Source organism: Drosophila novamexicana, unplaced genomic scaffold, assembly GCF_003285875.2.
Source record: "Drosophila novamexicana strain 15010-1031.04,08,12 unplaced genomic scaffold, DnovRS2.1 tig00000387-arrow-pilon, whole genome shotgun sequence".
Lineage (NCBI taxonomy): Eukaryota > Metazoa > Arthropoda > Insecta > Diptera > Drosophilidae > Drosophila > Drosophila novamexicana.
Window position 1 is genome coordinate 5,772,423 of NW_020824800.1, and position 23,444 is coordinate 5,795,866.

At 44.8% G+C, this 23,444-nt stretch overlaps 5 protein-coding genes across 9 annotated transcripts in view; 2 read left to right on the forward strand and 3 right to left on the reverse strand.

Moving 5' to 3' along the window:
- Window positions 1-5,016, forward strand: part of LOC115760106 — a 63,821-nt gene extending 58,805 nt beyond the window's left edge. For both annotated transcript variants that reach the window (XM_030701299.1, XM_030701298.1), the window contains exons 3-5: window positions 1,038-1,835; window positions 1,902-2,224; window positions 2,490-5,016. In XM_030701299.1, coding sequence (XP_030557159.1) covers window positions 1,055-1,835; window positions 1,902-2,224; window positions 2,490-4,394 — 3,009 coding nt within the window. In that variant the 5' untranslated portion in view covers window positions 1,038-1,054 and the 3' untranslated portion in view covers window positions 4,395-5,016. The remainder of the gene's footprint in view (window positions 1-1,037; window positions 1,836-1,901; window positions 2,225-2,489) is intronic.
- A 1,314-nt stretch (window positions 5,017-6,330) lies between these two features.
- LOC115759884 (thioredoxin-like protein 4A) lies at window positions 6,331-7,539 on the reverse strand. The gene is made up of 2 exons (XM_030700999.1): window positions 7,387-7,539; window positions 6,331-7,308 (listed from the first exon to the last, which is right to left on the reverse strand). The coding sequence occupies exons 1-2, from the start codon at window positions 7,462-7,464 to the stop codon at window positions 6,958-6,960; spliced, it is 429 nt and encodes a 142-aa protein (XP_030556859.1). The 5' UTR covers window positions 7,465-7,539; the 3' UTR covers window positions 6,331-6,957.
- A 197-nt stretch (window positions 7,540-7,736) lies between these two features.
- Window positions 7,737-9,673, reverse strand: LOC115759992 (extensin). The gene is made up of 3 exons (XM_030701145.1): window positions 9,504-9,673; window positions 9,071-9,447; window positions 7,737-9,004 (listed from the first exon to the last, which is right to left on the reverse strand). Exons 1-3 carry the CDS (start codon window positions 9,671-9,673, stop codon window positions 7,737-7,739), a joined length of 1,815 nt encoding a protein of 604 aa, XP_030557005.1.
- A 1,606-nt stretch (window positions 9,674-11,279) lies between these two features.
- Window positions 11,280-18,091, reverse strand: LOC115760215 (transmembrane protein 94-like). Of its 4 annotated transcripts, XM_030701467.1 has the most exons (10): window positions 17,590-17,845; window positions 16,876-17,515; window positions 16,108-16,813; window positions 15,884-16,043; window positions 14,816-14,912; window positions 13,625-14,438; window positions 12,315-13,441; window positions 12,088-12,253; window positions 11,765-12,014; window positions 11,280-11,700 (listed from the first exon to the last, which is right to left on the reverse strand). In XM_030701467.1, exons 1-10 carry the CDS (start codon window positions 17,823-17,825, stop codon window positions 11,628-11,630), a joined length of 4,269 nt encoding a protein of 1,422 aa, XP_030557327.1. In that variant the 5' UTR covers window positions 17,826-17,845; the 3' UTR covers window positions 11,280-11,627. The 4 variants fall into 4 exon arrangements, with proteins under 4 accessions (XP_030557327.1, XP_030557325.1, XP_030557326.1 ...); XM_030701465.1 differs by having other exon boundaries at window positions 12,315-14,438; window positions 17,590-18,091; XM_030701466.1 differs by having other exon boundaries at window positions 12,315-14,438; window positions 15,926-16,043.
- Window positions 18,092-18,787: 696 nt separating this feature from the next.
- LOC115760217 (zinc finger protein 91-like) lies at window positions 18,788-23,144 on the forward strand. Its single transcript, XM_030701469.1, has one exon. The coding sequence runs from the start codon at window positions 18,801-18,803 to the stop codon at window positions 23,124-23,126; it is 4,326 nt and encodes a 1,441-aa protein (XP_030557329.1). The 5' UTR covers window positions 18,788-18,800; the 3' UTR covers window positions 23,127-23,144.
- The last annotated feature ends 300 nt before the right edge of the window (window positions 23,145-23,444 follow it).

Consider the following 23,444-nt stretch of genomic DNA (forward strand, 5'->3'; position numbering starts at 1 on the left):
TTGGAAGCTACCGATGGTCAGCGCGTCCTTGGCCAGGATACCAAATAAAAGAAACACACAATATGGCATAAGTACATAAAACAAAAAAGAAAAAAAAAAAAAAACAAAAAGCAGGGCAAATTGAAGGCAAAAATAAAAAAACACAACTCAGATAGAAAATTCAGCAGAGCGCAGCTCCGCAACTGCGCGGCTGTCAATACAAAAACGAACAATTAGATGGGCGGCAACTGAACAGGGTGTGTGTGTGTGTGTGTGTGTGGGTGCGTACAGGGTGTACAGGGTGCCTGCCAATGACAATGAGCCAGCAGCGGGCAGCACAGGACAAACATCAGGTGGGTGGGGGGTAGGCAGCAGGCAGCAGGCAACAGGCGATTCGTCCTTCTGAATTATTGAGCGTGCAACTTGTTGAGAATCCAAGGATGTAACGGAGCCACACACACTCACACACACACACGCACACACACTCGTAAATATATGAATGTAACTTTAATTGACTCATTTCAACAGAAAGTTAAAAAATGTACCAAGTTATTTCCCAAAGGGAATTTCTGCATAGCGTGTGAAACGCGCTGCGCAGCAATGTGAAAAGTAAGCGCTAAAAAAAAAAAGAAAAAAAAACAATTAAAAACTTTGCACAGCTCGCGAAGAATGCGCCAAGAAATGTGGATGAGTTTATGGCATTTTAATTGCAGTGTAGGCGGCGGCGTGACTAGATTGAAAATGCCGCCGAGAGAGTTTCACAATTTATTCAAGCACATAAAAGCGTAGCATACTTTTTGCGACTGCTAGAAACTAACAGTAAAACGATTTAAAGCTCTTGAGAACGTTTAAAAAAAAATTGTTAAAATTCAAATATTTAGATTTATGCCCCGCGTTTATTATCGATATACGCAAATTTATTTCTGTCCCTCTGGCAACGCCATTTGTTAATATTCACAATAGCTCAACGTCGAGCTGGCAGCGCTTGCCTTTAGTTTATACAGTTAATTTTAAAGCGCCATTTGCAATGCTAATTGTTCCCTTTTTTTTCTTTCTAGACAATGTTTCAATAGAGATGGCCAAACTTTCACGACGTGCTCCGTCGTCTGCAGCAACGCCGTCAACAGCAACAGCAGCAACAACAACAACAACAGGCCCAACTGGCACAACAACAACAAGAACAACAGCAACTAGTCATGCCCGCGGCTCAGGCCAGCCACAACAACTGCAACGCATCACGCGTGCATCCAAGAACAATAACCCTCAACTGGCTGCCTTTGTTGATCCAGACGCAAATGTTGGTGTACACGAACCGTTCTCAGCATCACCGGCACCGCCGGCGTACTCCAATCAGAACAGCAACACTGCCGCCACCAGCTCCTCCTCCTCCTCCTCCTCGACAAGTGCAACACGCAAGCCCGCTCCAGCCACACCTAAGCCCTATTTGCCGCTACTGCCGCCCGGCGAGCGCAATCTGACCGATGCAGAAAATGCCGCCGAACGGGCGCGCATACGTGAGGAATTCTTTGCCACCTACGACGTGATGACGGGTGTGCGCATTGCGGCCACGCTGGGCGGTTTCTTTGGTCTGATGGTGTTCCTCATCGTGTGGAAGAGCCGCAGCAGTAGCAATGAGACGCTCAAGGTGCTTAAAGATCCCAAAATGGCAGCGGTGGCCGCTGTTTGCATGCAGGAGGAGGAGGAGCGTGAACTGCAGGAGGCAATTGTTGCCACGGGCATGTCCATCTACCCGGACGAGTATGATGCACTGGTATATAGACGCCAGCGCATGCTCTCCCTGGGCAATGTAAGCGCGCCACCGCTGCTCAATCGCGGCTATCGCTGCGCATCCGTGGGTAAGTCCCGTGCACGTAACCACCCTTGCGCCTGATCTGTCATGCTCTAATCCCATGCTCTTGCAGGTGGCGTTGGTGTGCCCGGCCCGGTGGGCTATAGCTATTTGCTGGAGCCACCGCGTCGCTTTTCCTACTCGGCCATGTCGCCCGGCGGCGGTGCTGCTGGTGCGCACGGACGCCGCAAAAGCGGCTCAGAATCTTCGCGCATCTTTAGTAATTATCCAATGGGCGGCAGCTTTGGCACTGACGATTACTTTATGGAAACCGAGGACGAACTGGAGCACGAGGAGTATATGCAGCGTGACGCACAGAACGACGAACAGGAGCAGCTGCACAAACGCACAGATTCCACACGCAGCAAACAGGGGTTTCTGTCCGTGCCGATGGCGGTGAGTGGGCGACTTTGAAGGCGAACCAAATAGCATCTCCTATTGTGCTGCTTAGCTGGGCCTGGCCGGGGTATTCGAAACATAGGTTCCATTTGAAATGATTCCTCTGACTTCCAGCTCTTCTCCCTATTGAGCTGTATGATAAAGTTGTCCGATATAGATAAGATTTGGCTAAATAATAGTTGCCGGGTTAGGTTAAGACATCTTGATGGCGCTTGAAAACCAAGTTTAAGCCCGTTCTTACATTCTGCTTCTTTCGCCACAGGGTCAGGATTCGCGTCGCAGCAGCGCGATGACTTGCTGCAGCACGGATAGCTCCTACCTGGAGCGTCGCACCTCGGCCTATACGCTGGGCATGAGCAATCTGCCGCCGACGCTGCAGCGCAAATTGTCGACGGCGTCGCGCACATCGAGCATAGAGAACTGGGACTACTATTATCCGGACATACAGGTGATACAGCCGACGCCGAAGGCCTCGCCGTGTCCATCGGAGCGCAGCATACATGAGCCCGCCACGCACAATCAGGCGCACGCGAAGAGCACACCACTTGGTTTAAGCGCGCCCAGCATTAAGCGCAAGCACAGCATTGTCTCGTATGATCCGGAGAGCGCACAGGCCGGACGCAAGCAGCAGATTCACTCGATCAGCGCGGACACGGTGGACGTGTATCCCTATAATCAGAGCACGCTGTCGGAAAGCGTGGACCTGGCTCTGCCGCTGGCCAAGCCGCTGCAATCGGCGCCGCCCGCCAGTCGGCACCAGCAGCAGGCCTTTCATTTCTGCGACTCGCCCTCGGAGGAGCTGCGTCTGGGCGTGCGTCGCAAGCTGACGTTGGTCGAGCTGCAGCGGAACGTGGAGAGCAACAACAACAGCTACCCGTACACGCCTAATGCGGCTGCACCGGGCAATGCCACCTCCAGCAGCATCAGTGTGGACAGCACGCCAATTAGCCTGGATCGGCTGAACGGCGGCAGCGGCAGCGCCAGTGGCAGCCTGGGCACCATTTCGGCCAAGGTGCTGCACAATGCGCTGGTGAATGAGGGCAAGCGTGCGCCGCTTGCATCGTTAAGTTCCTTTAAGATTTCCTCGCTGGAATGCCCAGACTCGGAGCTGCGCTCACTGGAAGAGGACTCGGTGTTCGGGCTGGAGGAGAGCGCCGCCGACACAGACGATGATATGCAGCAGCTGAGCAGCGACAGTGAGGAGCACAATCTGGCGCTGGCTGCAGCGCAGGCGACGCAACCGCTGCCACAGCCACAGGCACAGATGGTGTTGCCCATCAAGCGACTCAGCCTGAGCGCTGTGCCCATGATGGGCGCACGTCCCAGACGTCCGCTGCTGCAGCGTCATCGCACCATTAGCGCTTCCTCCAGTGATCGGGCCGCCATGGCGCCACCACTGGAAACGCATTTCGGCGCTGTCATCTACAGTCCGCCGCAGCGTCGGGCACAGCTGCTGCAGCAGCACAGCGATCCGCAGACGACAACGACGACAACAACGACAACCACCACAACCACTGAGGAGGACACATGCTCCACGCTGAACACTGAGCTGGGCATAATGGATGCGGTGGGTGGTGCTTCCGGTTCGAGTCCCTCTGGCTGTGGCGGCGAATCGGCGTCACAAACGCAATACAGCAGCCTCAATACGGTCATCAGTGTGGGTCATTCCACCAGTCCAAGTCCACAGATGGACAATAATTATGTGTGTTCCAGTGGCCAGTTCCAGGCCACAAATCTACCGCTTGCCGCTAGCCAGGGAGCAGCAGTAACAGTTCCACAGCAACTAGCACAACTGCCATCCAACAGTAGACTGGGCCACGATCCGTGCGCCTCCTCCATATCGGATTCAGTGATAGCCACCAGTAGGCCGCAAAGTATATGCATGCCCTCAACGCTTAAGGAGCTCATTCTGCGCGGCGGCGCCGGCGGCGGCGGCGGGTCTAGCAAAAGTGCCCACAATCTCAATCAGCACAGCAACGAGACAACAGCGACGCCGGCTGTTATGCTAGAGCTGCCGCTCATCCGGCTGCCAACCGACGAAGATGATGACGAGGAGGAGGAGGACGAGTTGGGGGAGCATGGGGCTGATGGGCTAAGTGTGGAGGAGGAGCGTGATCCCAGTCTGCCCGGCACCACCAGAAAGTGGTCAAAAGAGACGCTATTCTAGCCCAGCTGGTGGCCGTTCCATACAAGAGCTTAACAACTGACTTTTAGGGTAGTCACCCGCAGCTAGCAGGGTTGCCTAGCCAAGCGGACTACAAAACGCGTTTTGTTTGAGCTAGAGCCCAGCATTGGGTTACATCACTTGCATAAAACTGGAATACTCAATCGATTAAATCGATAACCGACAAACTCGAGCTTTTAATTATCGATAAACGATTCACTGAACCCGACGACATCCATTCGAACGATGCTCGAACTGCCTGATTCAGCAAACATGTTCGACACGGTTTGAGTTGTGTCAACGTGCGACAATCAGCTCGAACACAACCGAAATAGTCGAGCTTGGAGCACGCTCGATCAGCTGGAGCTGATTTTTTTCGATTGAACCGAAGTTTCGTGCAAGTACTCGCCCAACCATAATAATTGTTCGACTATCGAAACGCGATGCAGGGCTCTAGTTCGGGTATAGCGCATAGAAATAAAAAACAAAAACAAATTCGTTTAGAAAAACCGAAAAAGAAAATCAGAAGAACAACAACGTATTCGTACTTAGAGACTGTTGTCTATTATTGTTAATAGAACTCTAAAATTTAAGTAGTGATACTCGGATTTATTTTTCACACTATCTATTAAATACATACCATATAAATATATATGTATATTTATATACATATTGTGCGCAACAGAGCAAATGTTTATACATATACATAATATATATTGATATATATATATTTCTATATAGTACTCGTAGTTTGCCAGCAGCCAGCAGCAGATATCAGTCTCCCTCACTTTATTTCTAAAATGAAAAAAAAAGAAAAGAAAAGAAAAACATTCTTCTACTAGTGTCTTAAACAGCAGCCGGAAAGAAAACTAAAAACAAAAAAACCGAAATACTTGAAGTATTGTAAATTGGAATTTTATATAGTTTGTGCACAGAGCAAGAACTTTGCCACATATGAAAACTTTAACTGATGTACACTGACAGAAACAAGCCTAAACAAACATACATAGATGAGAACTTAAAGACGATAAGCATTAGTCGAACTAAATAGCTGTTGCTGTTGCTTTCCAAATTTGTATAATCTTTCTCCGACTTATCATTTCCCAACTCTTCCGATAGAAAAGCGAGACAAATTCAAATGGCCATTCGAAAGCAAATTGTTGAATCATGCTAATAAAATCTAGTTGTCAAAAAGCAAAAAAAAAAAAAAAGAAAATATAGCGTTACGAAAAAAAAAAAATGTTTAAATAGTATGAAACAATTTCCTAACTCATCCCACCTACGCATCTCTATTTTTCTATGAAAATGCATTTGCTCCACAAGTGAGAACAAGTTATAGCAAATATAGAAAATTGATTAAAAAATAACAAAAAAAAAAGAAAATTGTATTTTTCAATAAAAAGAGAGAAAATGAAGCCACAAAATTGAAATCAAAATACAGACCTAATCATAATGAGAACATGTATGTATGTTACAATAATATTAAAGAAAAACTAGAGCTGCATTTTGTTGTTTGTGCGAAGAGATATTCAACGAAAAATCGATTAGAGACTTTCTCACCTGCCTGAGCCTAATTTGTACCTATCCTATTGCATAAGTGTAAATCAAGCCCTCTATTTGAAATATTTTTGAATACTAATAAGTATTTTATACGATGCAAAATCAACTCGACAGGCGCCTAGGAAATGGTATATCAAAATTATAAAATCAACAAACATATACTTACATATAAATATTTAATTGTTGGTTATATATGCTGAAGTATGGAAAAACCAAAAAAAAAACAAATATGAAAAACTTAAAACGATTGTAGCGTTAAATTTGTTTCAAAAAACAATATATATATATATTAACTAATAATGTAGCTAAATATATATGCAGATATATATATATTTAAAGAGAAACGCAAGCAAAAAATAATACAAATTGTATAACTCAAAAGGAAATGTAGCAGAACCAATTGTTAAACCTAAGCTTATTACAAAAATAAGAAACACAAAATAAAAACCGAGCTGTTGTATTAAACGAATAATAATAAGTGAAAACCCAAATTGTATTGGATATGGTTCAGCGCATTCATAAGAAACTCTAGATGTACTTTAGAAAATGTTTTATTTATTGTTTAACTTGAGACTCGTTTTGTTGTGCCGTTTGCTTTTATACTTTTGTACTAATACAATTTCTATAAAGTGTTTTTTTTTTCACACAATCCAACTTCTGATTTCCATAATCTTTAGCTAAATTTAAATCACAATTGGTAAAAACTGGCATTAAGCATGAGAAAAGCAATTGAAAAATTATACTATTTAATACAGTTACGAAGCCAAAGAGCTATTCAAAAAAAAAAAAAAACAACTTAGTTAAATGTTATACATATATAAAAGAAAAAAAGAAAAACCCAAATTGATGTAAATGTTAGCGATATTATTGAGAAATGTGACAACAAAAAAAAATAATAAACCAAAAGCAAAATATACACAAAAGTGGCCAAAGTCAACAAACATTTCATGTTGAACTAAAATCAAGCTATATAATGCCTAAACTATTGTACTAAACAAATTCGAACTTAGTATCTATATTTGGTTGAGTAATCCTTGGGCGAAACGACTAGACCACGTCCTTTGCGTGCGCCACGATATACCGTCTCCACAATGTCAATCATTTCCTGTTTATCCTCCAGCGGCCAGTTGATTTTGTTGTTATTACCGGTGCCCAAATCAATCATAATATGTTTGTTGCGGAAAAAGAACATGACCGTGCAGGGATCGTACAGTTCGTACATTTTATTGAAATCGGGCACCTCGGTTATGTCCACCAAATAGATGACCGCAAAGTTTTTGACCTTCTCGGCAATGCTGTACATCACCTCGTCCATTTTCATGCACGCCGGATCCCAATCGTGTCCAAAGCGTATGACCTGGAATAGTTGCAAGGTGTTAATTGGCATATTTGAGACGCCGCTGGTCTGTGGCGAACGTGGCCGGTTTACACTTACAACGACTCGGTCCTCCTCTGAGAGTATGGCCTGGTCCACCTGCCAGCCATTGTGTAAATGCGGTAACATATACGACATTTTGGCGAATTGATTTTAATCGTATTCTTTTGCAAAAATAACTAAACGTAAACAAATGCCAAGCGACAGACTGTCTGAATAAATGTGACCGCATGCGTTGCAAAAATGTTATCGAAAATGTTATCGATATGTTAATATGATTTTTTTTTTGGCGCTGCCAACTTAGCTTCGCGCCAAAAGTTCTGCATTCCAAACCAAAGAAAACGGGTCTTTTATTGTTTTTATATAAAAATACGTGTTTTATTAGCCGTAACTAGTTTGTAGTGTGCTTATCAGTTCAAATACTTTTGCTTAAAATTATCTATATGCTCCAGCACCTTAACCGTCATATCGTTAATGTACTCGTCCCGACTCTGCTCCGTATAGTCGGGCAAGCCGCGCCGCGTGACATAGTGATTTGGCAAGTTGACCTTGTGGCGTCCAATGGACTTGATGATTAGCCACAGAATATAGAAGCTGAACCAGACGGTGAAGTACAAAGGTATGTACCAGAGCTTGCGACCAATGTAGAAGTAACTGTACTTTTTGACACGTGGTTCTGGCGGGGGTGGGGGCGGCGGTGGAGGTTCAGTTGGTGGCGGTGGTGGTGGCGGCGGCGGTGGAGGCGGTGGTGGTGGCTCCACGTGGTGATGATGATGATGTGGATGGTGATCATCGTATATCAGTTCCGGATAAGAGACATCCGGATAGGATGGAAAAACGTCCGGATAATGATCGGGATAATGATCGTGATGATGATCATGGAAGTGCGGCGGTGGATGCGGATGCTCGGGATAGTCGTGACCATGATCATGATCATGAATGTGATCGTGATCATGACTGTGGTCATGATCGTGATCTGCTGGCTTTGGTGCTGCTGATTCCGGATGCGCATCCAGCCAGCCAGGCGGCGGAGTTGCATATTCCATACTAGGATCGTACTTGTTGTCATCACTTGGCTGGGCACCATCTGTTTGCAGGGCTGGCAGAGGCGAATCGTCGCCGCCCGCATTACCACCATTGTCAGTGTCGCCGCTGGCATCTGGAGCATCTCCATCTGCACCTGCACCACCAGCATCCTTGCCAGCTTGATTATTGGCGGGCGGTGCGTTATCCTGCGCACTGGCAGGCAGCACGCCAATCGTGTCATCGTTGCCCGGATCGTCGTCTGGCTGGGCCGCGGGCACCGAACTGGTTGTGCTAGCGGCGGTATTCTTATCACCATTGCCGGGATTAGGATATGAATAGCCCGAGGAGCCCATCACTGGACCAGGATATACGTAGCCCGCATTGCTTAAATCGTTGCCCGAAGCTGGCGGCAAATAGCTAGATATCGTATCCGAGGGCTGTGCCGCCTTGGGATCCTGCGCCGGCGATGGGTATTTCGTGTTGAGCGGCGGAAAGGAGTACGTATCCTTGGTGGACAAATACGAGGGCACCACATTCGAGCCAAGTGCCAATTTGCCGCCATGACTGTGGTCGTGCGGATCGTGCTGATGCTGCTCCTTGAATATATTCGAGGCAACAGCCTGGCCAGGCGCAAAACGATCGGCAATTTGACCTGGAAATGTGTGAATATTTAAGATGTGGACATCTTGAAGCAGCCCGGCTGCCCCATACTAACCACGCTTGTAGCCACCATTTGGCGCCTGGTAGCGACTGCCCTTTGGGTAGATGCGATTCTGTGAGGGACGTGGCTTGGAACTGAATTGTTGCGGCCGCCCGGACTTGATCAGCGGCGTGATGAGCTGACCAAATGGATACGTGGTGCGATAGTCCACAGCACGGCCAGTGGAGGCCGCCTCCACCAGGGCCAGCGGCGGCGCCTCGCTGGACGCTGCCTGCAGCTCCGAATGCTCCGGGTTCGTTACGCTCAAGGGCGTAACAAAGACGGCGGACGGCGTCTCCGAGGCAGCAGCCGGCTCCGGCTGGTGATTATATGGTATTGGCAGCGGTAATGCAGTTGTCGTCGTCGTGGACACCACATTTTCGCTCGAATTAAAGCTGCAGGAAATGACGTGGTTTATGCAATGCGCACGCTTTGAATCCAATTAACTCACGTTTTGGGAAATATCAAATCCGTGTTCAGCGCCTTGAATATGCGCGGTCCCTGATCTGTGCCACTGACCAGCACCTGGGAGTAGGCCTCTATCTGCGCGGGCAACAGGATGGAGCCCAGCAGCAGGCCAATGACCAAAAGCAGCGCACACTTGGCGCCGGCTCCTGGCATTATGCGATATTATCTCTCTCGTTTTTTAATTTTTTTTTTTTTTTTTATATATTCTTAATGGATACACTATAAATCCGTACGATCTACGCACTCGTCATTGTCCGCTCGAGCTCCGTAATAACTCCGTGTGCAACGCGCAGCGCGAAATTCACGAATCCACTGAAAAACTCTTGGCCGGATTGGTTTTATTTGTCGGCTCGCGAAGACATCATCGTGCATTGGTATTTGATTTCGTTTTTCCATGACCCACTTAAGGTGCTACTAGAAGTGATCTATATACAGCATCCATATACTCTAATATATGAGTTGCTTCATGCACTTTCATTTCGCTGTCGTCGTCGCCGTCGGGTGTTAATTGATTCTTACTCCACATATGGGATCGCATCTGCCGTTATGTTCTTTAGCGGCGTGTCCAAAATATCTCTGGGCAACTCTTCACACAGTCCGTCAAAGCCTCGACTGGGGCGTGTGTCCGCAATTTTGCAACCAATTAGAAAGCAACAGATTTATTAACAGCAAGAATGCCCACAACACTAACGAACTAGTTAGTATATAAGCTCAGTTAACCTTATATATACCTGTATACACTTATTATAAAATTTCATTAATAACCTTATAAATACCTGTATATACTCTTTTACACCTATTATAAATTTTCTGAAATTTCAACACATTTCTTTAAGCATTTCAAGTTTTTTCTTTTTAGAACAAACTTTTACAAAATTGCGTTTCCTTCTTTTTCTACTTTTATCAACTTAAATTTCTTTGAGCCTTCAAGCTTACATTTTCTATAATAAAATATGCTCTAAATTCGAATTTCGATTTTTTTAAATTTTGTTTTCTTTTATTTAGATTATTTGGCGACAAATCCGTCCGGCGTTCTTATTCAAGACAAAAAAAGGAACAAAATTTTGTTTAAATGTTCACCTGAAACCATTTTCAGGTAATTTATTAAAAGTAGTTCTTTATATAAACTGATTTGCATTATTAAAATACAACAAAATATTTGGAAAAATGGGTTTGTTTAGACCCTAAATATAACAAGACTATTAAAAAAAGATCAACAAAAACCGACCAAAAATTGAATTGTTAGACACTTAAAGGCCTTCAGCAACAGTGGATTTGAACCCGCAGCCTGCTCACTTCAAGTTTTAAAGTTTAAAGTCAATGCAGGGCTTCGAAAATACTTGGCTTATGTCGAACCTCAATTATTCAGGCCCTTGGCCGCACATGAATGAAGTCGAGAGCTGCTTAACTCGAAAAAGAAGCTGCTAATTAATATCAAACACCAAGATAGCTACAGCGATTAATGCATTACATGCACACAAGCCAAATTAAAAGATTTCTTGACTACAAAAGAAGCCCTTGGGGCACTTGTCAACGACATCGCTGCGTAGAATCCATGGATGTGGGTCAAAAGATGGCCACAGCAATTGCGTGCCGGCGTCGATTAACACCCGGTCAGGCGTGCCATAGATTATTGACGCAGCTCATTTACAGATTCTATGAAAAAATATGGATTAAAGTACATAGCAGCATAGAAAGAAGAACGCAGGCAGAAATACGTTAGACAAATAGTACATATTTTCATTCGATAACTTTTACTTATTTACACGCAGTTGTCTTTATTTGAAATATGTATAATTTATATAATAATTGCAAGTCTTTTAAATGTTAGTACAAGAAGTTTTGTCATTGGAACAAGCAACAATAAAATCGAACATTTTAAAAGCTAACATGAAATGCGGATGTCACAAATAATTAAAAATGTTGCATACATTAAATAATAGATTAAAACAACTTATTCACAGGCACATTAAAGAATTAAATTATCAATCAATATGTACTAAAGCAACATAATAATAGTAATTATTAGAAAGCGTTTGGTTTAGGATATATACAGAGCCTTGGCACATCTAACACCAAGCTACCAAGTCTTTCGTTTTGGTTACATTTAGAATGGCGAATTCATGCCCAGCTTGGTGCCAAAATCGAGTCGCGCCCGACGCTGATAGCGCGCATTCACTCTGCAAAAGCATAAAACATTGATTAAATATATAACTCAAGCAAGTATTTGTTAGCTGCACTCACTTGTTCTCCTGCAGCTTGGCCAGCTCGCTGATGATGAGACTCAGCAAGCTGCTGCCAAATAGCACAAGAATGGGCAGCCAGAGCTGTGGCAATAGCTGCTCCAGCGACTCATCCAACAACATTTGCAGTCCACAGACGAAGCCGTGCAACATCAACAGCACCAGGCACGTGGACGCCCATATGTGATTCCGCAAAGGATTGCGCTGCCAGAGCGCATGATCACGATGCACAAATGACAAGGACACGAGCACTGCAAAAAAGCAGAGAGAGGGAGAAACTTGAATACCTTCTGATTGGCTGGATCAACTGTGTATTATGATTACCAAAATGCAGCAGAACAGCAAATAAAGCACAACTGCGCGCTATATAAAGACACTGATAGAATTCGGCTTCGTTCTCAGCAGCCTCTATGTCCTCCAGCTCATCAGAGCTATCGTCCAGCAGGCGACCGGACAACGTTTGCGTCATGCACATCCAGTAGCCAACAAGCTTTCAGAATCAGGTTATTTATATAAAATATATATTGAAAGGGAATCGCAGGAATACTTACCACGGCCAGAACGGGCACCAGGAATTTGCAGCCGTAGCACCACATGACAAATGCAAAGGCACGTGAATCGTATTCGGTTTGCTTTTTGCTTGTCGCACGATTCATGATCTTCGGATCGAGATCGATGTGCGCCAGCGAGATGGCAATCAATGGCACAGGAACACACATCAAATAGATGCCCAGCAGCGGAGTTAGCAGCGGCGGCAGTGAGAGGCACGCGCAGAGCACATTCAATATGGATATGGAGCCGGCACAGCAGGCCCAGAACTGTATGCAATTCCACAGGCCCAGCGAGAAGCGGCGTGACAGTTCAATTATGGCCACCAGCGAAAGCGGGTCGTCGCGACAAATGGCTATCGAGCAGGGCAACGAGTTGAGCAGCCGGCTCAAATAGATGGGCGAGACGGTGTGCGCGGGCGATTGCATGGCGCGTGCGCCAGACTCCAGCAACTGTTCGCACGGTCCGTCCATGGTTGAAGATTTGCCCTGACACTGACGCTGCCAGTGTAGCTTATTGTGCTGTATATTGGCCTCCGTGTAGGCATCGACATCCTGGCACACCTGCGGATAGAGCGGTTCGACAGCAATGCTGCAGTCGGCCTGCAAGAAGATGTTGGCATTATCATTGCTCGCCGAGCTGCCCAGGCAGACAACAATTTCGCCATATGACTGCATAATGTCCAGCATCTGGCGTGTCGCCTCCGCGGAGCAGTCTGTGAACAGCGACACCTGCAACGGCACATTGTCCACCTGCTCCAGATGCGGTCGTATATTCTCAATGCCGCGCGGCAACTTTGCCCGATTCGACATATCAAAGTTAATCGGCGCACTCTGATCCGTGCTCTCTGTGAGCGTGCTCAGCGAACGGCAATTCTCATCCATGGCCGAGTCCAGTGAATGCCGTTGCTTATGCCGTTCCCCATTCGGTTCTCCATCGACGGTTGCACCAGCTGGCTGGCCACCTGCAACCAACTCATCGGCAGCATCTGAATGCTCGTTTGGGGCATTGTTGCACTCATCGGGATTGGATATGGCACCGGGCGCTGAGCAACTCAACGTTTTCGAGGACTCTAAATTGTTGGGCGGCTCGAGTAAATAGCTCAATTTGGGGCCATCGATTGGATCACCTACAATATCGGTAGTCTGTTTAACAATGGGCGTGGCCGTTGCATCAACTGCATCGGATGGCTGGATGTACATGACCTGTTCACTGGATGGATGAATGGCAACGCTATCTGTGATGGTGGTGCTGGTGGCAATGGTGGCTATGGTGGGTTTGTTGGTGGTTGTATGGTTCTCATGCATTTTACCCGCATTCTTCAGCGACTTGCTGTTGCCCGGCCCATGGTCCGTCGTATCCTTGGCTTTGCTGCTTGCCAGCTTTTGAGGCTCCGGTTCCGGTTCGCTGAGCAGCGAAATGTGACAATTCCAGCCGGACTCGAGGCCCATCTTCTCGGAGAAGACGCGCGAACGCAACTCGTTCTCCTTGCTGAAGTGCACAAAGCGTATGCAGGCTCGCTCCAGCCGCTCCACCAAATGGACAATGTCATTTTGTGCCTGATACTGCATGGTCACCATGCCAATGAACACCTGATGGCACTGCATCTCAAAGCAGCCCTCCACATCGTTGCAATCCTCATCCTTGCTTTCCGAAAAGAGCAGCGAGTCGGTGCTAATACTGTGACTCAGCTTCACATGGTGTCCGCCCTCGAAATCGCAGTGCGACTTGTCCACATGCTGCATGCGCAGCTTCGACTCTGGCGGCAGCTCCAGATATGCGATCTGACCGTTGCTGTGCAGCGGTCCGCTCAGCGCTCCATGGATACCATGACGCAGCGGCCGATAGGCGAACGCAGTGCAGTAGGAGGTCAGTGCGCTGCGCTGATAAAAGTCCAAAGCACGCTTGCGATCCTGCGGCGACAATGGTCGCAAATCCTTGCCGTCCCAGAAATCATCGCAACAGTCCAGTATAATGTCCGCGGTGCCCTGTGTGAATAGCGACAGATAGCCGCCGGGATTCTCGCGCATCACCACCGACAAGGAGTGCGGAAATGGAACCTTCACCTTGGTCGACAGCTGCAGCTGGCGCGCAAAGCGTATGTCCCGACGCACCACATCCGGTTGCTGTAAAGTAAATGGACGTAGATGAAGAGGCATTTCAAATAAACGTAAGTTATTTAAAATATTTTTTAAACTATTTTTCTTAAAACAAATGTTATTAACATTTTCTAATGGCAAATAACTGTGCATGTTAACATACTTTGCTATTACATGAAATCGCTAACAGTTGAAATGTTAAGCTGATGTAAGCGCTTTAGTTAACACACTCTGCTCCGTGGCAGGCTTTTAATTACATTTTATTGCTTAGCTAGCTCAGGCAATATGGGATTGTATAGTTAGAAATATGGTGCCGACTTTCGGCTATCACAAGTATCAATTTGATGAGCACAGCTTCTATTGTTCTATTATTAAAACTTAGGAAGGTTGTCAAGTGGGCTTACCAAATGCCTATAGCTGGCCAGTTGACCCTCCAGGGCAAAGCGATCCGTTGCATGATCGGTGAAGCCAATTTGTTTGGCTAGCTCGCACAGACAGCGTCTGGTTTAACAGATTGTACATAATATATGTATATAGAGAAACCCGATTAGAACTGGTTACAACTGCTGGACATGTGAAGGTGGATGGATGGATGGGTGGGTTGGTTGGTTGCGAGCATGCAGGCAGTCAGTCAAGCGTAATACATAAAATAGGAGGGGGGAGCATATGGGGTTGGGTAGATGTCTAGATGGGGGCCAAATATATTTAAGCATTCTTGGCAACATAATAATTCTTGTTGTTACTTAAAATAGCATGCCAATTAAGTATAGATGCGGCGCATGGGTGGGACGAAAGTGCGTTTTCATTAACAAACTATGAGTACAGTGTACACTCAACGACACAACAACAACAAAAACAAGTTAAATCAATTAATTTAATGTGTACAAAAATGATGTTATATTAAAAAATATCAAATTAGTGAAATCAAAAAAAAAAGGAGCTGGTAATTTGTTAGGTTTTGCTGAATTTTAGATGGCGAAGGATATTTATGTACACAGCTAAATAATTTGCTCAAAATAAGAAAGCCAATTCGATTTGATAGTGAAATAATTACAATTTTGCTGAGAAATTATTTGGCTTAGGCTGTTTTTTGGGATAGGAGGAAATCAAAAATACATTTATTTAAGAGTTGTATAACTTTACCAATTGCATGTTTGTTTATATAGTATATATTTTATATGTATATAAACATATCTATGGGGGGCTTATCGATCCAATTGAAGTGTCGTGTGTTTTGCAATCAAAACAAAAATCAAAAAAAAAAAAAGAGAGAAAAATAGTTGCCCCAACAAAATGAAACGAATTTCATTGTGGGCAACACATTTCCCGCATATGCATATATAAATATATGCATGGATAATATATGGAATATATAATCGATTATTGTTCCAAAAACAAAAAAAAAAACCAAATATGTTGGTTTCGATTAAAGCAAACAGGGCTAACAACTTTGATGGCAATGAACTACGTACCCATGCAATAGGCATTTCATACTGGACTCAAACATCGCATACCGATTTGTTACGGGCACCAAATCTTTGTCGAGCATCGCCACGGCGCTGACGTGACCACAAAACTGTGCATAGTGCTCATGTGTAAGCGGCGAGCAGGTGTTCAATAAAATGGCCAGACCTGGTTCGAGTGTATAACAAAGCAACATCAACTATTATGCAATACACATTTGTTCGATACCTACCCAAAGGCTTCAGTGATTTGATGTGTGCCTTCCACTCGTGATCATCGAATTCCAGGCGAAATGGACAGTGCTGATCGTGTGTGAGATCGAGCACTTCGGCGACAATGCCGCGCTCCTTGTTCTCCGCATCGTTCACATTGTCGCTTTCGGTTGACACGGATAGTTGGCTGCCATCATCTGGCGGTTCCTCATCGGTGTTGTGCAAAAAGAAGACCTTCTCGGCGGTGGGATTTGGCCAGGATAATATGCCCTTTTTATCCACACAGCACAGCGCCGATATGGAGCCTAGCACCTGCACCAGATTCGCTGAACGTGGCAGCAGCTCGCTATCACCCTGCCACAGTTGCGTCCAGATGCGCAGCACATTGGAGCGCATCAATGAGATGCTGTCATAATCATAGCCGGGTGTATCTATGTCCAAATCCTCAAAAGATTTACTAGTGGTCTTCTCCAGTATGGCCTGTGGCGTCTTCAGGAAGCACTGTAGTCGCGCAATGCCCCACAAATTCATGGATATCCAGAGCAGTGGAAAAACAAGCGGCAACAATGGAATGACAGCAGCCGCGGGCGAACCAATCAGTACATGACGCCAATTATGCTTCTCATCCGTGGCCAGGCCATAGCCATGCAGACGCAGCAGGCCCGCAAAAAGCGTTATGATCAAAGCGCTAATGAAGCCCCATTGTTGGATGTACTTGGTGACCAGCTGTGGCCAGCCGAAAAAAGTATTATTAATTATTATAGCAAGATGTACGAGAGACTACACACCAGATAGCGTTGTTGATTGTAAATGGTGGGCGGCCGCTTCAGTGAGTTCTTCAGGCATAAACGCAAGTTATCCAGATAGGGTGTGCGTTCCAGACAACAGACCAGATCCGGCAGCGGAGCACGTGCCATGGGCTTGACAGGCGGATCACCAAGCTGTGCTGCGGAGACGCCATAGATTTCGCTGGCATTGAAAAATCGCTTGGACTGCAGCTCATGGCAGGGACCAGGCGATATATGACCCGGCCGCAGCACAATGCAATCGCCGCGCACCAGCAACGCCCACGGCAGGTTGACAATATGTCCGTCGCGATAGGTCCACTGCAACGAGACGCACGGCGACATCGGATTGCTCAAATGTGGATAGTTCGTTGCATGCCAGTTCTCGCTAAGATGCTGTTCGGCCAGACGCAGTTCGCCCAATGCATGCCGTGTCTTCCGGAATATCTCCGTGCGTCGCAGATTGCTCTCCCTGATAACCACATACAGATCCAGCAGCAGAATGACCAGCAAACAAATTGCGGGCCAGTACATGCCGGTAATCAGGAGAGCGCCGCTGGTCAACACCGTTGTGCCAATGGACAGCCAGCCCAGAGGACTGTCGTAACGCTTCGTGAATGCCGCACGCAACTTACAATGGCAGCTAAAAGAAAAAGTTATAGGAATGAGCTTATTGTTATAACACACTTAAAGGTCATTGATTGTGGTCGTGTTTACCTCTCTGCGGAGGTGGCCCTCTCATGTTCCAGCAGCACACTCTCAATGTCCTCGTGCAGCCGTGCAAGTGCCACCTTTGTGCTCAGGCCGCGCTGTACAGTCGGCTTTGACGCGGACCTTGACGACGACGGCGACGGCGAAGGCGAAGGCTCCGCAACATCAGCAGGAACGGCAGTTTCTTTGTCATTGGTACATTTTGCATCTGTTGCTGGCTCTGCTGTGCTCTGGCTTCGCATTTTACCGCAAATTGATTATTACTCTCGGTAGGCGCACGCCTGTCTAGCACATAGCTTAACAATATTATTATTATGCACTGCCGCTGCTAGAAGGCGTGTGTTTATATGTTGCTGTTCGTTTTGGTTGTGCGAAATACATGTGTGCGTTGCCAAATGCGTGTTGCGCTGCTGCCAGTATTTTGCATACAGTTGGCAACGCTATCAACTGATAAGGGCGCAGCAAAATAATCAAATTAGAGATGAGCGCGTTCGCTACGAATTGCCGATACCTTTCGAATATTGCTTACAATTTATTTCTGCATACTTTAAATATTGTTATTACTAACTCATCATAAATATGGTAAATAACACTGAATAATCCTAAACCTATACGCTTGCCAAGAATTCGAAGATAGGCACGCGTTTAGTTAACAAACTGCCTGTGTTTTGGTCTGACATTGCGATACTTTGTGCTTGTCATCGGTGAATAATCATCGATAAACTAACTATCGTGACACATTCAGTGAATTCGATTGCTTGTCCATTAATTTTGTCCATCTTTTTTTGTTGAAGAATTGCAATTAGTATATTTAACTAAGCGCAAAAAGAATCGACAAATTGCAAAAAGTGTGCAAGAATTGTTGTTTACATAGCGCAGACGAGAGCACTTGCTTTAATTTCTTATGACTTGTGAGAGCGTGAGCCAAACGTCGGTCCCCTTTGTTTCCGCGTCCACATATATGTATGTACATTTTTGGTTTTGGATTCTATAGAACACTTAAAGATATGCAAGTATGTATAAAGTGTGAGCACGTTCACTTTCCAGAGCCATCTGCTTACATTTCATATATTTGTCTCTTCTCGCGTCATCACTGCCAAAAAGGATGGGAAAACCTGAACGATCGGTTTTTATTGTCTCTACGACTTGCATTTGCATTCCAGCGCAGGTGTGAGAAAAGCCATCAGAAGTAACGCGAAAAGCTAAATAAAAGTAAGATGGAATCCGCAATAAAAATGGAAATGCCAGAGGAAGAGATAGACATAGTTCGGCTCGGGATGGATATAGAAGAATTGTTGAGCCCTGGGAATGAATTGCCCGAGGATCAAATGGAATACATGTCCGAAGATGAATGCAAAGCAAATACACCCATAGGTAATTTCAGTTCTCGGGATGTTAATCAAAGACAGTCTAGCCTACTGCTCGATAACACAAATCTAAGCAACAGCGAGCTTAGTGTCCGGTCCGAGCTGCTTGAAATAGAAAACTGGGAGCTGGCCGAGCAAGATAAAGATATAGGCTGCAGCAAAGAAGTAAAGGATAGTTTAAAAAACATTGAGGAGGAACAAACTGAACTAAGCTTACACAGCTACAAAGAATGCACTATTGCTGCTAACGAGCCTAAAATAGATGCTAACAAAACAAAATTTATGTGCCCACAATGCCCAAAAGCCTATAAGAATAAATCTACCCTCAAATCGCACATTCGTACGCATACGTGCGAACGACCATTTCAGTGTCCACATTGCCCCAAAGCCTTTAAACAGTCCATGCATCTGCGCAACCACATATCTAATCATGAGGGGAAAGCTGCCTTTAAGTGTCCGCACTGCAGAAAATACTTTATAGAGAAAGCCAAGTACGATGAACACACGCGCTTTCATATTGGCCACCGGGCTTACAAATGTCTACACTGCCCAAAAATCTATACTACTATTTCAATGTTAAAAGAACACATTTTAACTCATAACGCAAATAACAGTGATGTAAATGTCCAGTCTGAACGGGTTGAAATAGAAAACTCGGAGCTGGCCGGGCAAGATAATGAAATAGGCTGTACCGAAGAAGTAAAGAATAGTTTAAAAACTATGAACGAGAAACAAGCTGAACCTAGCTTAAAAAGATACGAAGAATGCACCGTGAAGCACCAGGAAGTTTTCAATCCTCTTGCTGTTGACGAGCCTAGAATAGATGCTAAAAAGAAACAATTTATATGCCCACAATGCCCAAAAGTCTATAAGAATATATCTAGCTTCAATGTTCACATTCGTATGCATTCGAGCGAACGACCATTTCAGTGTCCACATTGCCCCAAATCATTTAAAATATTCGGGATTCTGCGCTCCCACATATCTACCCATAAGGGGAAAACTGTCTTTAAGTGTCCTCACTGCAGAAAATTCTTTTCAGAGAAAGCCAAGTTCGATGAACACACGCGCTTTCATATTGGCCACCGGGCTTACAAATGTCTACACTGTCCAAAAATCTATACCCATATTACATTTTTCAAAGAACACATTTTAACTCATTCCGCAAATAACAGCGATGTAAATGTTCAGTCCGAGCTGCTTGAAATTGAAAACTCGAAGCTGGCCGAGCAAGATAATGAAATAGGCTGCAGCAAAGATGTAAAGGATACTGAAGTAACTATTAAGGAGGAACAAACTGAACTAAGCTCAAACAGCTACGAAGAATGCACCGTGGAGCGCTACGAAATTGGCAATCCTCTTGCTGTTGACGAGCCTAGAATAGATGCTGAAAAGGAACAATTTATATGCCCACAGTGCCAAAAGGCCTATAAGAATACATCTAGCCTCAATGTTCACATTCGTAAGCATTCGAGCGAACGACCATTTCAGTGTCCACATTGCCCCAAATCATTTAAAGTGTCCGAGAATTTGCGCTCCCACATATCTACTCATAAGGGGAAAACTGTCTTTAAGTGTCCTCACTGCACTAAATTCTTTTTAGAGAAAGCCCAGTACGATGAACACACGCGCTATCACATTGGCCACCGGGTTTACAAATGTCTACACTGTCCAAAAATCTATACCCATATTACATTTTTTAAAGAACACATTTTAACTCATTCCACAAATAACAGTGAGGTAAATGTCCAGTCTGATCGGGTTGAAATAGAAAACAACGAGCTGGCCGGGCAAGATAATGAAATAGGCTGCAGCAATGAAGATAATGAAATAGGCTGTACCGAGGAAGTAAAGAATAGTTTGAAAAGCATTAAGGAGGAACAAACTGAACTAAGTTCAAACAGCTACGAAGAATGCACCGTGGAGCACCACGAAGTTTGCAATCCTCTTGCTGTTAATGAGCCTAGAATAGATGATAAAAAGAAACAATTTATATGCCCACAATGCCCAAAAGTCTATAAGAATATATCTAGCCTCAATGTTCACATTCGTATGCATTCGGGCGAACGACCATTTCAGTGTCCACATTGCCCAAAATCATTTAAAATATTCGCGATTCTGCGCTCCCACATATCTACCCATAAGGGAAAAACTGTCTTTAAGTGTCCTCACTGCAGAAAATTCTTTTTAGAGAAAGCCGAGTACGATGAACACACGCGCTTTCATATTGGCCACCGGGCTTACAAATGTCTACACTGTCCAAAAATATTAGTTAATATTTCATCATTTAAAGCACACATTTCAATTCATCCCACAAATAACAGTGAGGTTAATGTCCAGTCTGAACGGGTTGAAATAGAAAACTCCGAGCTGGCCGGGCAAGATAATGAAATAGGCTGCAGCAATGAAGTAAAGGATAAGGAGGATATCATTGAAGAGGAACAAACTGAAATAAGCTTAGAGAACTACGAAGGATGCACCGCGGAGCGCTACGAAATTAGCAATCCTCTTGCTGTTGAGGAGCCTAGAATAGATGCTAAAAAGAAACAATTTATATGCCCACAGTGCCAAAAGGCCTTCAAGACCAAATTTATGCTCACAAGTCACTTAAGTACGACGCATTCGGATGAACGACCATTTCAGTGTCCACATTGCCCGAAAGCATTTAAAAGATTCGGGATTCTCCGCTCACACGTATATACTCATAATAGGACAACTGCCTTTAAGTGTCCTCACTGCAGAAGATACTTTTTAGAGAAAGCCAAGTACGATGAACACACGAGCTTTCATGTTGGGCACCGGCTTTACAAATGTCCGCAATGTTCAAAAATCTGTACTCATTATACAAGGTTTAAAAACCACATTCGAATTCATCACGCAAACAACAGTGAGGGACAAACTGAACTAAGCTTCAAGAGCTACGACGAATGCACGACTGCTGTTAACGAACCTACAATAGATGCTAAAAAAACAAAATTTATATGCCCACAATGCCCTAAAGCCTATAAATATAAAACTAGCCTCAAATCGCACATGCGTACGCATACGTGCGAACGACCATTTCAGTGTCCACATTGTCCCAAAGCCTTTAAACAGTTCATGCATCTGCGCAACCACATTTATAAACATAAGGGGAAAACTACCTTTAAGTGTCCGCACTGCAGAAAATACTTTATAGAGAAAGCCAAGTACGATGAACACACGCGCTGTCACATTGGCCACCGGCTTTACAAATGTCCACACTGTTCAAAAATCTGTTCTGATCAGACAAGGTTTAAAAAACACATTCTAATTCATCACGCAAACAACAGTGAGATAAATGTCCAGTCCGAGTTGCTTGAAATAGAAAACTGGGAGCTGGCCGAGCAAGAGAATCAAATAGACTTCAGCAAAGAAGTAAAGGATAGTGAAGTTAACATTAAGGAGGAACAAACTGAACTAAGCTCAAACAGCTACGAAGAATGCACCGTGGAGCGCTACGAAATTGGCAATCCTCTTGCTGTTGACGAGCCTAGAATAGATGCTAAGAAGAAACAATTTATATGCCCACAGTGCCAAAAGGCCTGTAAGAATACATCTAGTCTCAATGTTCACATTCGTTTGCATTCGAGCGAACGACCATTTCCGTGTCCACATTGCCCGAAAACATTTAAAACGTTCTGGATTTTGCGCTGCCACATATCTACTCATAAGGGGAAAACTGCCCTTAAGTGTCCCCACTGCAGAAGATACTTTTTAGAGAAAGCCAAGTACGATGAACACACGCGCTTTCATATTGGCCACCGGGCTTACAAATGTCTACACTGTCCAAAAATATTTACTACTATTTCATTCTTTAAAGCACACATTTTAATTCATCCCACAAACAACAGTGAGGTTGATGTCCAGTCTGAACGGGTTGAAATAGAAAACTCCGAGCTGGCCGGGCAAGATAATGAAATAGGCTGCAGCAATGAAGTGAAGGATAAGGAAGATATCATTGAAGAGGAACAAACCGAAATAAGCTTACAGAACTACGAAGAATGCCACGAGCGCCACGAAATTTGCGATCCTCTTGCTGTTGACGAGCCTAGAATAGATGCTAAAAAGAAACAATATTTATGCCCACAGTGCCAAAAGGCCTTCAAGACCAAATTTATGCTCACAAGTCACTTACGTACGCATTCGAACGAATGACCATGTCAGTGTCCACATTGCCCCAAAGCCCAAAGCATCTGCGCATCCACATCTTTACTAATGCAGGTAAAGCTCCCTCAAGGTGTATTCACTGCAGAAAACACTTCAGAGAAAGCCAAGTACGATGAGCACAAGCGCTGTCAGATTGGTCACCGGGCTTACAAGTGTCTACACTGTCCAAAAATCTGTCATCGTGCTAAGAGAAACAATATTATCAAAATGGATTTATAATATAATGTTTTAATTGAAAACTTTATAAAATTCTTAAAAGTCTGTTTTGCATATGGATAACTTCATTTTTAATATGTATGTTCTAAA

Bases quoted from the DNA above. Each gene is read 5' to 3' on its own strand.
- LOC115759884 (XM_030700999.1), bottom strand. From the start codon at position 7,464: ATGTCGTATATGTTACCGCATTTACACAATGGCTGGCAGGTGGACCAG. The intron at 7,309-7,386 runs GTAAGTGTAAAC...CAACTATTCCAG, and splicing joins CAGAGGAGGACCGAGTCGTT to GTCATACGCTTTGGACACGA.
- LOC115759992 (XM_030701145.1), bottom strand. From the start codon at position 9,673: ATGCCAGGAGCCGGCGCCAAGTGTGCGCTGCTTTTGGTCATTGGCCTG. The intron at 9,448-9,503 runs GTGAGTTAATTG...CATTTCCTGCAG, and splicing joins GATTTGATATTTCCCAAAAC to CTTTAATTCGAGCGAAAATG. The intron at 9,005-9,070 runs GTGGTTAGTATG...ACACATTTCCAG, and splicing joins GCCAAATGGTGGCTACAAGC to GTCAAATTGCCGATCGTTTT.
- LOC115760215 (XM_030701465.1), bottom strand. From the start codon at position 17,825: ATGCGAAGCCAGAGCACAGCAGAGCCAGCAACAGATGCAAAATGTACC. The intron at 16,044-16,107 runs GTAGGTATCGAA...CACTCGAACCAG, and splicing joins CAAATCACTGAAGCCTTTGG to GTCTGGCCATTTTATTGAAC. The intron at 14,439-14,815 runs GTAAGCCCACTT...TTTACTTTACAG, and splicing joins TGGCCAGCTATAGGCATTTG to CAACCGGATGTGGTGCGTCG.
- LOC115760217 (XM_030701469.1), top strand. From the start codon at position 18,801: ATGGAATCCGCAATAAAAATGGAAATGCCAGAGGAAGAGATAGACATA.